The sequence below is a fragment of the Labrus bergylta genome, chromosome 9 (genome assembly GCF_963930695.1).
Source record: "Labrus bergylta chromosome 9, fLabBer1.1, whole genome shotgun sequence".
In the NCBI taxonomy this organism is placed as follows: domain Eukaryota; kingdom Metazoa; phylum Chordata; class Actinopteri; order Labriformes; family Labridae; genus Labrus; species Labrus bergylta.
The window spans coordinates 10,065,001-10,080,647 of NC_089203.1; the positions used below are offsets into that span (position 1 = coordinate 10,065,001).

Below are 15,647 nucleotides of genomic sequence, written 5' to 3' on the forward strand. Positions count from 1 at the left end.
ATAAAGGTGCAGCTTGCCTGCTACCATTAACTGTTTGATTTGGACAGATGTAAAGCATTTGTAATATGAACTTACTGTTTTTTTTTCAATAAATATGTAGATTGTAACAAATAACGTGTAAAATGTCTCAATATAATCACATATTTCATTATTTATTATGGAATTTAAGATACTTTCAGAACACTAGGAAAATCCTTTATTGAGGCAAGACATTTCAAGCTCTGAGTAATCTGATTATTAAAAGTAATCTGAGCTTCTTAACTGCAAAGGTCTGAAGTAAACAATCAGAATCAGAATCGGGGTTTTATTGCTAAGTTCATTTACACATACAAGGAATTTGTCTCGGTATATTGGTGCAAACACAGTTAACAAAGGAAATAAAGCAAAAATAGCAAGAACTTTAATAATGAAATATAAGAAACAATTACAAATATATATAATATACAATTAAAAAATGTGCAAATATAAGAAACAAAATGTGCAAATAAATAAAATATACAATTTAAAAATTTAAAAGTATAAGAAACAAAAAGTACAAAATGTGCAATGAAGGAGCTGTGCAGTTGACAATGAAACAAAGTGTGACAGTCAATAATTTATTAGCAGCACTTTGGGAAAGTTTAGGTTAATTTGGTTCCAAAAAGAAGAAGAATTTATTGTGCCTTTTGGTAGTGTAAGAGTTTAACTTTTTTGGATCCAGCCTACAACATAGGCCATAAGGTTCTAGCTAGATGGTTTGATGGTTTGCATTTTTTGTAGACATGAGGGTGAAAACTGAAGAACAAATACTAAATGTAGGCCTTGATGAACACAAATTGTTTATTCATTCTGTTTTTAATGCTACTCTAATGACCAAGCTTTATGTTCAGCATTTTGTTCTGACTATAGGCTAATTGAATGCAATAAAACAGCCTCAACACTAGGTGGCAGCATTAAGTCTCATAATATTCTCCCTTTAAACTATCTCCAGCAGGAACCAAATAACTTTTATTCCTTAACACCCGTCAGTAAACTTGAACTTCTGTTCGGCTTCCTTTACGAGAAGAAAGCCAAAAGTGTGTTTAAGTTCAGAAGATCATGTAACCGAGGCTTCGACTAACCTTGGAAAGTCTGCTGTTTTCAGCCTGAGTCAGTTTAGATACATCAGGAACAGAGGAATGCCAACTATGTTAGTTTGATTGTGACCCACAAGGCCAGAGTCCGCATTTAAACCCTGAAACTCCCTCTCTGCAGTAAAGTTAAAGAATCATTGTTTTAAGAGTGTATGTTTCCAGATGCCTTTGGGTTAATGTCCTTGTTAAGTTTAAACTAAACTGCAGGACTACATTGTAGGAGGATAAAATGTTAAGCTGTTCCATAATATTCATAAAAGCAGCTCACCAAGTCAAGGACCCTTGGTATTTTGTTTAATCTTAACAAAACAACAGGTTCATATTCATACTCAATAATGTTAGAGAGGTTAGCGAAGAGTTGGATGAATATATGATTGTCAGAAGATCATTTTGACATCAAGAACTCAAAGTTCAAACATTTCAATCAATCAAAAGCTAATGTTATCAACTTAATTAACCAGGCTGATGGAGTATTCCTCAGTTTATTATTCTTAGAGACAATATTCACAATGTTTCACGGAAGTATTGGACAACTATCACATAATAAGGGTGTGTTTTTTTTCTTTCTGTTATCTCAAACTTATAGTATACATAATTTGTTTCCTTGTCTAAAGATAGCTGTGGAAATGTTAAATGACCTTACGTTTATACAAAGTACCCTAATCTCAATGTGGTTCATCTTTCATAAGTTAAAATTCCAGAAATAAAGATCATAGCTCATCTGCTTAATGACGTTTCATAAGTTAAATGTCTGAACTGAAGAGGAAATTGAATCAGAAATACTCTTGGTGTTGTGGGTAATCCGTGCCATCAGAAATTGAGGCAATTCCGAGTCGCCTCTGAACGCAGCACCACAGAGCAGCGGACTCCCTGGCAAGACTGCGAAGAATAATCCAATAATAAATCCACTGACAACACCGATGTCTTGGCTGCAGGCTCTTAGGGATGAGTTCACCCTGAGACCGTTTGAGATTGAGCAGACACAGTAAGTTTTCCTCCCGTGTTCATGTTGCGCTTTAAACTTCAGCTCTTTGACAACATCTACTTTTGTGTTAATTGTGATGTTTGACAGGGGATCGATACGTGATCTACTCTTTGTCCTGCAATGCTTTTGGCTTTGTGTATTTTCTGTTTGAATCAGGGATTTATGGGGCGATGTAGGGAAGGTTTCTGAGCCTGTTTAAAGGGACAAACGATTTAACTCTGGATTCAGGGACTTTCCAATATGTAGACCTGAGACCAAGAAGTGTAAAACATTGAACTATAAAATGATCCATGCCTTTTACCATCACAAACTCAAGTCGACATAAATCAAGTTTTAAGAAGTTAGAACTCGAGATTTATTGTCTTTTAATGATATATGAGGTATTAGTTGTAAATCTGTGTTTGTTGTAAACTGGTTTTAAGAAATTTATTCATGAAAAAGCACCTGATTATAATAATCCTGAACTGCCTTGAATTTAGTGTTAAGTGATTTATTTAGGATATATTTGCACACTAGTTACTGTTTGCATGTTTAGTAGTTGAAATCTAAATTCTTAGGCCCCCTCCAACATTTCCCTAACAATGAGTATATCAGACTTATGATTTAGTGTGTTATTAATTTCATACATAAAATGTTTTTTATTGTACACATGGAAATGCATTTTAAAATATTCAAGATAAATATTCTTTACACATAAAATATGACTTGCTGTTGCTATAATATGTGTAAAGTCTGCAGGCTACCAGCCCTCATGCAATCTGTCGCTCTTTTTTAAATTATAACCTTTTCAATCTGAAGATATATTCACCATTCCTCTTCATCCTTTCAAACTATAGGATCATGCACACACAGTGTCAAAGTGTCAGAGGCACAGGGTGTTTTTTTTTTTTTTTTAAAGCAGCTGCAGTCAATTGTGTCACAACCACCAAACAATGCCATCATTATTCCTTACAATACAGTGTAACATCACATTTGACAACGGTTTAGATAGCTCGCTTTAGCAGCATATTGTTAGCCAGCGAGCCCATAATTACATTACATGGATTTCGCTGACTCAGCAGATCAGGAAAGTAAGTTCCAAGGTTCCTTAAAAAACACAATAGTAACACACTGGCGTCCAGCTGCTGCCAGTGTCCAGGTTATGTTGTAATGCAGGTGTATGATGATGTGTAAACCTGTGACTCAGGGTATTTCACAATGGTCATGACAAAAGTGTTGTAGTCCACACACACACCGAGACCAAGACATACCCGAGACCAGAGTGCTCCAAGACCAAGACCAGACCTAACACTTAACCCCAAGTTGCTCCTGCTGCTTCGTCAGTGGAGTATAATTGTGTATGAACGGGATTAATGACTTCTGATTTTTTCACTTTAGCAGCTTCTACCATCAAGACTTAAAACGCTATGCAAGTTGATTTACTAGATCACATTTGTCAGTCTCTTTCTCTATTTCAAAGCTCCTTGCTGGTTGAACATGAGCGCAGATGGCAGGAGGTAGGAAGTGGCGCTGGCACTAAGGGAACGAGAATGTTTTGCGAGAGAGATTTTTTGCTTTGGATTTAACATGGACTCAGAAAGTTGCATTATTATTCCGTTTAAATTCATCTACTTGTGTGCCTGCTCTTGCTTCAATAAGCACAATAAGAAACACACACTAGTTTCTCCTACTTTCTGTTTTAACCGCCCCTGTTACGCCTAGCCGTCAATGTAATGTTAAGGAGCGGTAATGGTGGGGTGTAGTCGTTGTGCTGTTAGCAGACATAGGGGGTAGAAACGGAGGCGTAACTGAGATGAAACCACATCCCTGTAACACAGTGTGTGTGTTTGTGTGTGTGCTTGTGTGTGTGTTTTTGTTTGTGTTGTGGCATGTGTGTGTGTGTGTGCTTGTGCTGTTTCTTAACAAGTTGTGCCTCACCTTTCTGCAGCGCTGTAACGCTTTGTAAATCAAATGCTGGAACATCAATATTACAACACATTGCTGGTTCAATGTAAAAGTACATAGGCAGGGTGACGGCAGAGCTTTGTTACGGGGGCTGCGACAGAATTTCAATGTAAAAAAAGGCTCGAGTAAGCGAGCCGAGTTCAAGATAGGTTCGTTTTATCAGCCGATCAACCTTAGCTGTGACCTAAGAAGGCAAAATGAGAAGAGATCCCAGCATTTGGAAGACTATGTTGTGTGTAAACTCTCTCACACACACACACATGACCCAGTGCAGCAGGCTTAGGGCAGAAGAATGATTACAAGGCTATTTACATTACAACAAAAAGGGACTGGAAAAAAGGGCCGAGAGAATGCACAAAGGGACAGAGAGCGAGAGAGAGAGAGAGAGAGAGAGAGAGAGCGAGGGAAGATGGTTTCCAGATGTGAGCTGGAATTCAGAGTACCACAGAGCACCTCCTCCCACTTTCTGTGCTGTGTGAGATCGGGTTCAGCTCATGCATGTTGTACTTTAGAGTATGGGAGACAGGGAGAGGCTACAAAAAGACGAGGAAAAGGGCACCGCAGGGGTGAGCGAGAGGAGATCGACATCTGAATCCAGATAGCTGTCTTTACCTCGGCTGTCTTTAAGTGGACTGAACTGTATGTGTTCATTATGTTTCAGTAGATGAAGACTTCTGAATTCAGAAAAAAGGCTGACTCAGTGCAAGGCAAGGCGAGGTATTGACTTTGACTGGATGTAATATAGGCCTTCCTATTTTTATTTATTGAATTTGTATTTTACCCGTATTTTAACAGGAAGTCCCACTGAGATCTCTTTTGAAAGACAGACCTTGCCAGTGAAGCAGCCAAACAATCATTGACACGTGAGAAGACAGCATAACACAGCGTAGAAAAATCACAACAACCACCAAAAACATATAAACAACCACATTGAAAAATCTGAAACATTTTAAAAATGTGTATTCAAATACACAAGTGACCCCATGCCTTTGTCCCCACCTCCTTAAAGACACTGGTGGCTCAGTGGTTAGTGCGCGCGCCTATGTATGGAGGCTATTGTCCTCTAAGCGGGCGGCCCAGGTTCAAATCCGGCCTATGGCTCCTTTCCTGCATGTCATTCCCTACTCTCTCTCTCCCTGATCTATCCACTGTCCTATCTCTCCATTAAAGGCACAAAAAGCCCAAAAAGAAATCTAAAAAAAAGAAAAAGAAAGAGTGTCTAACTGTAGCTCTAACTATGTGATTGTTCAGTACACACTTTTATTGTCAAACATTAACATGTCTTCCAGTTATCACTGTCTCTCTGACTTTTCCCATGACTTCCTCGCTCTCCCAGCCCCTTTCTCGTTTGTTATCATGTAGTCCAGACACAGGGCAGTTTCAGGAAATACCAACATCCACTTTTTTTTCTAAGAAGAGAAACTGACCAACATTCCTCTGAGGTCTATCAACAGAGAGCTGAACACATGCACACACACACACACACACACACACACACACACACACACACACACACACACACACACACACACACACACACACACACACACACACACACACACACACACACACACACACACACACACACACACACACACACACAATCGATCCCTCTCAATCTCTCTGTTAGCTATATTGACATCATCAGTCACATGGTATGAGAAGTAGGATAGGAATGTTATTTCAGTGTGACCAAGTAATCATTGATCAGGATCAGTGATTTAAAAAAAAATGTATAAAGAAAAATTCAACCTTAACAGTGTTTCCAGCGGCTGTGGCTCAGTTGGTAGAGTCGGTCGGTTTCTCAACCGGGAGGTCAGAGGTTTCAATCCCTAGCTCCTGTAGCAACATGTCCGAGGTGTCCTTATGCAAGACACTTAACCCCAAGTTGCTCCCGCTGTTTCGTCATAGTGGTGTTGAACTCAAAATCTAAGTAATGGAGGTATAACTTGTAAGGGATCGTGTATTAGTGGAATGAGCAACACAGCTAAACGTGTAGGTAGTGCCCAAAAGAAATGTGCCAAAACCCACTACCCACACGTTTAGCTGTGTTGCTCATTCCACTAATACAACAATATACCAACAATATATAATACAACACCGAGTAGTATTGTTAAAACGGCAAAATAATTGACCGAAATAACTTTTCCGACTTTTGAGGAGTTTATTATAGAACCACTGATTAGATAGGTTGTCTGTATCTGTCATTTAAATTATATTGAAAGACGGAAAGGCCTCCTAATCTTAGAACAGACAGAGTTGATCTCCTATAATGACATATTCTTGTTTTTAGAGGCTTCTAATTAAAAACAAGAACACTAGTAACTCCTAGTTATTTTGAGGGTATGACAGATCTATAGTGAATGCTTTACAAAATTCTGTTTCGTTTGCTCTTTCCCTGTAATCACCAGTCTGTGCTGTATTGCTCGATCATACCTGTGTGTCACTTCCTTCCCCGTAGCCTGGAAGCCAAACGTCAACTTAGTGTAATTGGATTGACCCAGATTTGGAGGAGAAGCACCAAACTTGATGTGTTTTACATTTCTATGATTTGTTTTTTTAAGCTTTCCAGAAAGACCTTGTGTTCGCAATCGCATTATAACTTTCTCTCTCATCTTTGTTATGTAGTTAACACCAATGATCCGTCCCTCTCTGAAATGAAGCCACTCTATGTCAGTTTAAGTGACTGATTTATTCAATTTCCAAGGTGTCTGACATCCTTCCTGCACTGAAGGAAGAGAGAGAGATTCAGGAAGCAAATTTGAACAAACCTGGTTTCTGAAATTAGCCACAGCCGAGGAAACACACTTTGAAGGGTCTGATGGTCACTGTGACTCGTGGTTTTTACTTACAGAGGCTTTTTTTCTTGCAGTTGCCTCAGCACTGAGATGATACTTATTTGTGTACTGGGATAGTATATTAGATGGCAGAGCAAATTTTTTTTAGAAGTAAATCTATGAGCCTTAACTTGAAATCTGACTCGTCATTTGATAAACACATTTAATTTTCTCTACTGAACAATTAAAACAAGTCAAATCGCAATGTTCTGAACAGCAACAATCCATCATTTCAGTCTGGTTTAGTATTGACTCATTATCCTGTTTGTGTCTGACAGGATATAGTTGCAGGGAGTCACTGGTTTAACCCTTACATCACCTTGCAGCCACACATAAATACTTAGAGCTGTAGTGACTGTTGGTAGATAAGCTTCCTACTTATTAGCGTGATTAGCTGCAACAGGCTGTTGCGGGTCCACTAGTCACCCTGTTCCGACAGAAAGAATGATTAACATGAGACTGTGTCTTCATGCAAGCATTTGATGATCAGTGACAGTTTGCAGTTGGCCAATTTAGCTTGAATATAAACTTCTATTTTATAGCTTTATATACAAAATGGGAAAATGTAATATTAGAGAAGTACTTATTGTTTGTTGTTTAACCTTTTATTTCAGCATCTATTTAAGCTTATAGTGGTGACACATACTGAGCATGATTTCTATTTGCAGATATAATATACCTATAGTCATATTAAAGAGGTTCCATTAAGAGCATCTGTTAACCAGGATGAAATGCTGTTTATTCTTTTTTGAAAATTACATAAAAGTTAAAGGAAGAATGTGCCACTTTTTGATCCAGTGGATGTTGCCCTTGAGCACCAGCATGGCGACACCTCAACCTTACTGAAGCCTCCGCTCTCCTCCAGCGGCACACCTCCAATCCCCACTCCACTCACATTCACACAAAGGACTTATCAGTTACAACGCACCGTAATTAAACAACGTTACTATTATTTAATCTATCTTGAATGTCTCAAAACCAGAAACCATGTTAGTAGTTTTAGTGTCAGAAATTGTTCCGTCTGTTCTCAAGATTCTTCTATGTGTGTACCGCATGTAATGTTGCTCAGCTAGGTGGGTATAAGGTTTCATTACATCCTAACATATGTTAAGTTGAAAAGTTAATGTATTTTCTCTTTTCTGTAGGAGTGTATCAATATTCAATCAATATTAGAGAATTACTTTTCAGATTGTTTGAAGATTTTATATTGTTTTACTTATTACCTACCCTGCCCTTGCACATTAAAAGTTTCCGACTGCTCAGTCTCTTTTTCATGTCCAGCCCCTCACTCTCACCCTGTCACTGTGGCTGTGTTTTACCAGCCACTTTATTTTACCTGGTAGCATTGTGTAACGATGTACAGTATAAATAATTATGGAGGCTTATAGTATTCAATCAGTAGGCTATATATAATACAATGAAGGGAAATGTTTCAACTACTGCACATGCTCTTTTTCTCCTTGTAAACAGGTTTATTTTAGTTTATTATGTTGAGGCTGGTTAGGTTTTCTTTCCAATGCAGCCATATGTCCTAATTTAGCTGCAACTAAACCTCTACTGAGAGCCAGGATTATAAACATATAGTTCATATGAGCGTATATGAGATGTTTTAAATGTCACTGTCTTCACTTTAGTAGACTGGAGAAAGATGTTTTTACAAGTCACTGTTTGTTCAGTTCTCAGTACGTTACAGCTCCAAAGTGAAACTGCAGTGGTTTGAAGTTTTGTTGCTGTCCTTTGTTTTGTTTTTTAAGACATCCGAAGTTGTGTTAATTTCTTACTGATGAAAACACTCCATGTCCTGAATCATAAGAAAGGTATTTTAAAAAACATCATAACTAGGGAGTTTTATTGTAAAGAACTTTCTGGAATTTAAATGTCTTTATAATTGTATTAACTGAAGTTTAGCATAGCTACAATTAGCAATGATTTTGTAACAGTATTTACAGATGCTGCTTTGACCACGAGTCACAGCCACAGCTGGCTTTTTTCAATCACCTTGGACTTAAGTCCAAGACGAGCAAGACATCCTTTTAAACACACCTTCAGCGAGTTGACCCGTTGTAATGGAGATGCTAATCCTTACTGCAGTGGGCTCAAGTGGCACCCAGCCAAGCTATTTCAGCACATAGCCTATCATTGTAAACACTGACATAAATACTGCCACCAGAAGGGGGCGGGGCTATGTGGTCATGAAGCTGCTCATAAAGTCGGAGGGGAACAAGCAGTAGACCTTGATTCAATTAACAGTATTTTACTCCACAAAGATAAGTTTAGCAAATTTACTCGACACAACTAAAAGTTGACCTATTATGTTGTGGTCCGTCGAAAATAGACTCACGGCGTATTTGGACCAGAGCAGAGCGTAGTGGTGCTGGTGGCCTAGACTTTAACCGGATTGAGAGGCTGCAGAACCAGACTGGGCCTCCGTACTGCAGGACACTTTGGATGGTGGAGCAGAAGAATATGTGTAAGATCGTCTCACTGGCTCCGAATGATCTGTTCTCTCTCTGTTGGACCTTGTCACAGAGGTAATCCACATGGTGTGTCCAGGAAAGAGCACTGCCTACACACACTCCCAGATATTTAAAAGATGAGCACTGTTCATCTAATATGCCTATCTTGAATGATGACTGGAGGAGGTGCATCCTGTGTGTTACCAACGATACCCTCCTCTGTTTTGATGGTATTTAATATCAGGGCATACTGTTCACACCACACGACCAGTCTGTCCACACTGTCCTGGTAGAGTTCTGGCTGCTCCTCCTCTGTCATCAGTGCTATTAATGCAGTATCATCTGAGAATTTGACGAGATGGTGATTTGGCACACTGGTAACACAGTCATTGGTGTAGATGGTGAACAACAATGGTGAGCTGACACATCCTTGTGGAGCGTCGCTACTCGTTGTGACCAGGGGGGAGTATGTGTCATTTACACCCACTGCTGTCTGTTGATGAGGAAGGAGTGGTACCAATGAATGAAATAAGGATTCATCTCCAACTGATGCATTTTTGGAGAGCAACATGTGTGGTTGAATTGTATTGAATGTGGATGAGCGGTCAATGAATAATACTCTAGCATAAGGTTTACTTTTTTGAGTGTCCAGATGCTTTGAGACAAGGTGCATGAGGGTGGCTACAGCATCTTCAGTGCTGGACCCCTACTAGTCAAACTGGTAGGGGTCCAAACTGTCCTGTACAGACTGAGAGACCATGTCAGGGATGATTTTTTGACTTCATTAAAACCGAGGTTAAAGCTACAGGCTGGAAGTCATTGAATTCCTTCGGGCATGCTTTCTTTGTGGTATTATGTGTGAGGTTTTGCAGGCGGTGGGGACAGTGTGTGTGTCCAGTGAGGTCTGGAACATGGGCTGCCACACTGGGGCAAGTTCCTTACTGTAGTTTTTCAACACAGAGGCACTGATGTTGTTGGGGCCAGTGGACTTACGTACGTTAATGCGTCGAAAGGCATTGGACACCTGACACACTGAGATTTCTACCCTGTCATCAGTCTGCACATGTACTGACCTCAACACATCACTGCAGCTCTCTCCAGTTTTAAGGACCTCAAACCTTGTGAAGAAAGTGTTCAGCTCTACAGCAGAGGCAAGCTCATCATTTGTTACAAATGACTTGTGTTGTTTTCTTGGCATACCTGCCATATTTTTCATGTTCTCCTACATTTTCCTGAGATTACCATCATTAAAAGCCTCTTCCAGGTGTCTCTTGTGTGCGTCTTTTGCCTTCTTGATTTTACCTCTCACTTCCTTGTCTCTCATTTGTAGTTCTGATGAGTCCTTTTTTTTAAAAGCTAATTTCCTCTGGTTCATTATATGTTTAATGTCTTTTGTTATGTAGGTTTTGTTGTTAGGGTACAATTTAACTGTTCTTGTGGGGATGATTGATGTAGTCTGTTGTCCCAGTACATGCAGAATCCAAAGACCTCTCTCAGCACCTCCCAGTTAGTGCAGTCAAAGCAGGCTCCCAAAGCATCCTTGCTCTCCTGGGTCCATTGTCTTAGCTCCTTGATCTGAGGTGTATTGCTTTTCAGTTTGGTTAGATACGTTGGGATGAGATACACCACATTATGGTCAGAGTTAGATATTGGTGGTTTGCTTCTGGATTGATATGCATTGCTGATGTTTATGTAGCACTTATCCAGTGTGTTTTCCTTCCTTGTTCCACATTTTACAACCTGTTGAAAACCTGGAAGCGTTTTCTCTAGGTTGCAGGAATTTAGGTCTCCAAGAACAATGGCAGGGGCATTTGGGAATTGTTGTTGTAAATTACAAACACACTCCGCTATTGAGGCAGCAGCACGCCATGCTTTGCCGCTGGGTGGGACATAAACAACAAATAACAGAATGTTGCCAAATTCCAGAGGGAGGTAAAAAGATCTTAATCCAATGCTCAGCAGTTCAAAGTAACTGTTACATATTACATGCTTGATTGAATTTTGACGGCACCACCGCTCATTTATATAAACACAGAAGCCTCCCCCCCTTGTTTTCCCGAGCCTTCGTTCCTGTCAGCACGAATAAGTGAGAATCCGTCTATTTCAAAAGGAGTCTTTTACATAACTAATCTATATTAAAAGTCTATCAGATATCACAAGTACAGCCCTTCACTTGAGTACATAGAAATCTGAGTGTGCAGTTGCTGCTATAGTCACAAGGACTGCTGGCTGGATGCCCGAGGCAGATGTTCAGATGAGACAGCTTTTGATTGAGTGAAAACAGCTATTAAGATACATTTTTTTTATCTGATGAAAAATCTTGTCTTGCTTTCTTTAACAGTCAATCATATGACTGTGAGCCTTTCCTGCGGAAAATGATTAAAAAACAGGCTGTTTCTTCTGTGTGCTGTTAATCACCTCATCTGACACCAGTATAAATACAATAAAAGCCAGAGGCACTCGATGTCAAACTATAGAAATATTCATCCTTAATGCTGTTGATCACGCTTGCTTTGTAGTAAAAGGAAACAATATTAATTCTAGTCTGTTTTATAAAAGCTCCAGAAACTCCTAACAGGAACTTTAAGGGTGCAGCAGTAGAAGAGAATATTATTCTTAAAGACTGTAAGCTCATTCTTCTCTAACAGCTCTCACATGACTTAGGTTTAGCCCTGCTTTTACTGTGCACAGCCGCACAACCAAGAGTATTGTTTTGTCAAAGCTTCACAAGGAGTCGTAAATGTATTTTAATCATGTTATGTAAAGGAGGGTGCATTACAAGAGGTCTTGAACTAGTCTCAGTTATACTGACTGTAACTGTGTCAAAAAACAACAACATTTAAGTGCTGGTGCTTTATTAAAAGTCAAATATAAAATCTCAATTTAAAGCTGTTGCACTCAATTGATTTCTTAGATCTTAGGCTCTGTCTCTGCTGCTGATTAATTGTTGTCATTCTCTGATACTTAGATCCCTTATTGATGTGGTTTACCAGTTTAGTGGGGCTTGTACGGGTGTAATTTGACAGAAGTGGTGTGAATTTGTTTTTATAGTTTCAAAAATCATAATCACGATTATTATGATTGGTTTTGAGATCACAAGTATTAAACAGGATTACTCATAGATTTTACAACATCAGCATCACATGCATTTATTGAATTTTAACACCCTTAACACTTCTTTCAACCGGAAGTTAAAGAGTTCGATCCACCACTCCTGCAGCTAGACACTTAACCCCAAGTTGCTCCCGCTGCTTCGTTGGCAGAGTTTGTATGTGTCTGAATGGGATTAGTTAGTAACCTCTGCCTTTAGTGTGTGAATGTGTAGGTGTGACCTGTGGTGTTGAAGCGCTTTGAGTAGTCACACGACTTGAAAAGAGCTTAAGTCCATTTACCATTCTGAAAAAGAGCAGTACATGAAGATAAATATGTAGAAACATATATACACTACCAGTCAAAAGTTTGGACAAATAACAGTAACAGTATTATCAATACTACAGTATTTTATGATATAGCTACTGTAAGCTGTTTCTAGGGCACACCTTATTAGAAGGGTGCCTGCTGGAGTCTCTCAGCAGGCACAGGGGGCTGACGGAGCTCAGCAGGCACAGGAACAGGAGACAGACAAGGCTTATCAGACACAGACACAAGGGGCTGATGGCATTCAGCAGGCACAGGGGGCCCGGAGTCGCTTAGCTGGCAAAGGCGGCAGACAGCGCTCCACCGGAACTGGTGGCAGACGGCGCTCTGCAGGAACAGGGAGCAGATGGTGCTCCACCGTAACTGGTGGCAGACGACGCTCTGCCGGGACTGGAAGCAGATGGCACTCCACCGTAATTGGTGGCAGAATGCGCTCTGCATAGACTGGAAGCAGATGGCGCTCCACCGTAACTGGTGGCAGACGGCGCTCTGCAGGAACAGAAACACTGGGGCACTGGGGAGCACAGGGGCAGAATCACTGGGGGGCTGGGAAGCGATGACTCTCCAGGCAGCGATGCCTCTGCCGCGCTTGGGAGCGATGACTCTGAGGCGTTGGGCAGAAAATGGCGTTGGGCCACTTCTCCTTCTTTAGCCTCCACAGCTACCAGAAAAAATGGCCAGGCGGGGACTAGTCAAAGGAGACTGCTCAATCTTAGCAGTGCTCCTGATTTCCAAGGAGGCCATGCGAAAAATGCCTTGGATATATTGTACCCTACCAAAAAAAATCCATTCTGTCCAAAGGTTCTGCTGGGTCCATTTTTGGTCATATCATTGGTCACGTTCCAGTGTGGAAAAAACATAGGAGGTTGACCCAATTGCAGAAAATCAAAGTCATTTATTTTAAACAAAAAGGCAAAACTGAAAAAATCCACAAGCCACAAGGAAACCACAGAGAAGATCTGACTCTGGGGAAAAATCTGACAAAGACTGACAACCAACAACCGACAGACTGAAACTTAACAATGATCGGACAAGAGGGAAGGAACACTGAGACTAAATAGACATGGGGAAATCAGACAAATGAGTGAGACAAATGACACAGGTGAACACAATGAGGGCAATCAGGTTTGGAGGGAAATCACAGAGGCATGAAGAAAATACAAGACAAGAAACACTGGGGAAAAGAACTACAATATAAAACACAATAGAAACTTTACAAAATAAAATAAACTTTACAAAATTAAAACAGGAAACACTAAAGACTAAACTAGGAAACATTAAGACAAAAACACACAAGGGAAACAAGCAACACTACGATAGACAGAAATAGACAGATATGAGAAATTAAATGTGTGTGTGTGTGTGCATATGTGTGTGTGTTGCTATCATTCTTTCCCATAGTAAAGGTCTGGGAAGTGTCCAAATGTAAATGTTTATCTTCACTCTGTTAGTCAATGCTCTTGCTCACTGTGGGTGGTAACAAGGTTATATCATCCGTCTAAAAAAGGCACATCTCCTAGTGTTCGGAATTCTTCTGTTTGCTAATCCATTATATAAACAGGTCAGTACACACTCACAGACTCTCACTCTGTCTAGTTCACAGGTACACACATTTGGTAAAACCAAAAAGAGCCGAAGCTTTGCCCGGAAGTTTTTTTCACTGCAGACCATACAAATCTGTAGAGGGATAATCTAAACTAAGGCAAAAATAATGAGCAATTGTGAGAAATAGTACATTGCAAAATGAAAAAAAAACAATGTAACTTGCTTTTCAATTCCACTGTTCATGACCATCAGAGGATGTTCTTAGCCCTGGATACAATCTGTGTGCACAAATGCAAGTCAGGTATCAAAAACAACAAAAACATATTTGACCTGAGATGGTGTAGGGCATAGGGCCTACCAGTGACCTTCAGTGAAACATATTTTTTAGGGGTCTCCTTTTAAATTTTGGTTGACAGGTTGCAAAACAAGTTCATATATGGGGAGAATTATTTTTTAATTATGACATAATACAGCACAGCCTGTAGTAGACCTGTTCACCTCAAAGTCCTCAGCACACTTCCTTCTTTTACTCTCCTTCAAGGAGTCGAGTTCATTAGGATGTGGGCCCCAATGCATCCATGGCCAGGTTACCCACTGTATGACTTAATCCTGAAAAACTTTAATAATTTATTGTTTATTAATCATAGAGACATATTCTAATGGAATTGTTGATCTTCAAGCTCCCTCGGTTCATTAACACTTTGGCTCAGCTTTGAACCAGGATGCAAACAGTATACTGGAAGTATTTAAAGTCACTCACATTTACACATGTCGTTGACAAAAAATATATATAGTTTGACAGTTTTGTTAAACAACAAGAACGGCTTGCTGAGCAGCCGTGTCATTGGCAAAAAAACAAATGAAAGATATTGAAAAACAAATGATATGCCATAGCCATCTGAAGTAGCAAACTGAATAGCAAATAATGGTGTGAGATGATTTATTTTATGATACACAATACCAGTAAGTTCAGAGGGATCCGTTCTCTAACAATGCAAGGGAGCGGCTGAATGTCATGCCCCTTAACTATATCATATGTTCCTCATTGGCTGATAGTTTGGATGTTTGTGTTACTCAGCCTTTTTGGTAAATTGTGACTGGACTTGAGCTTTATTTATTTTATTATTATACTTTTCATGTATAAATCAGAAAAAAAGTATGGCTTTCTATGTTGTTAATGGAATTTACTGGCCTTCAAGTATCCTGTACACATGCGTTTTAGGTGAACGTAATTCTGGTGTGTTTGTATTGATAGTTTTACCTATAGCTTGTGAGCTCATTTCTTTTTACATGTTGGCTGGTTCATGCAAGTCAGGATGGTTGTTGGCTTTCCCTCGTAGACATTATGGTG

General features: G+C 39.7%; 1 protein-coding gene across 3 annotated transcripts in view; it reads left to right on the plus strand.

Moving 5' to 3' along the window:
* Positions 1-1,941: 1,941 nt before the first annotated feature.
* Positions 1,942-15,647, plus strand: part of zgc:66433 (uncharacterized protein LOC321250 homolog) — a 30,907-nt gene continuing 17,201 nt past the window's right edge. For 2 of the 3 annotated variants that reach the window (XM_020634396.3, XM_065958431.1), the window contains exon 1: positions 1,943-2,097. In XM_020634396.3, coding sequence (XP_020490052.2) covers positions 2,033-2,097 — 65 coding nt within the window. In that variant the 5' untranslated portion in view covers positions 1,943-2,032. Of the gene's footprint in view, positions 2,098-15,647 lie in introns of all 3 variants that reach the window. The other variant, XM_065958432.1, reaches the window with a different exon arrangement.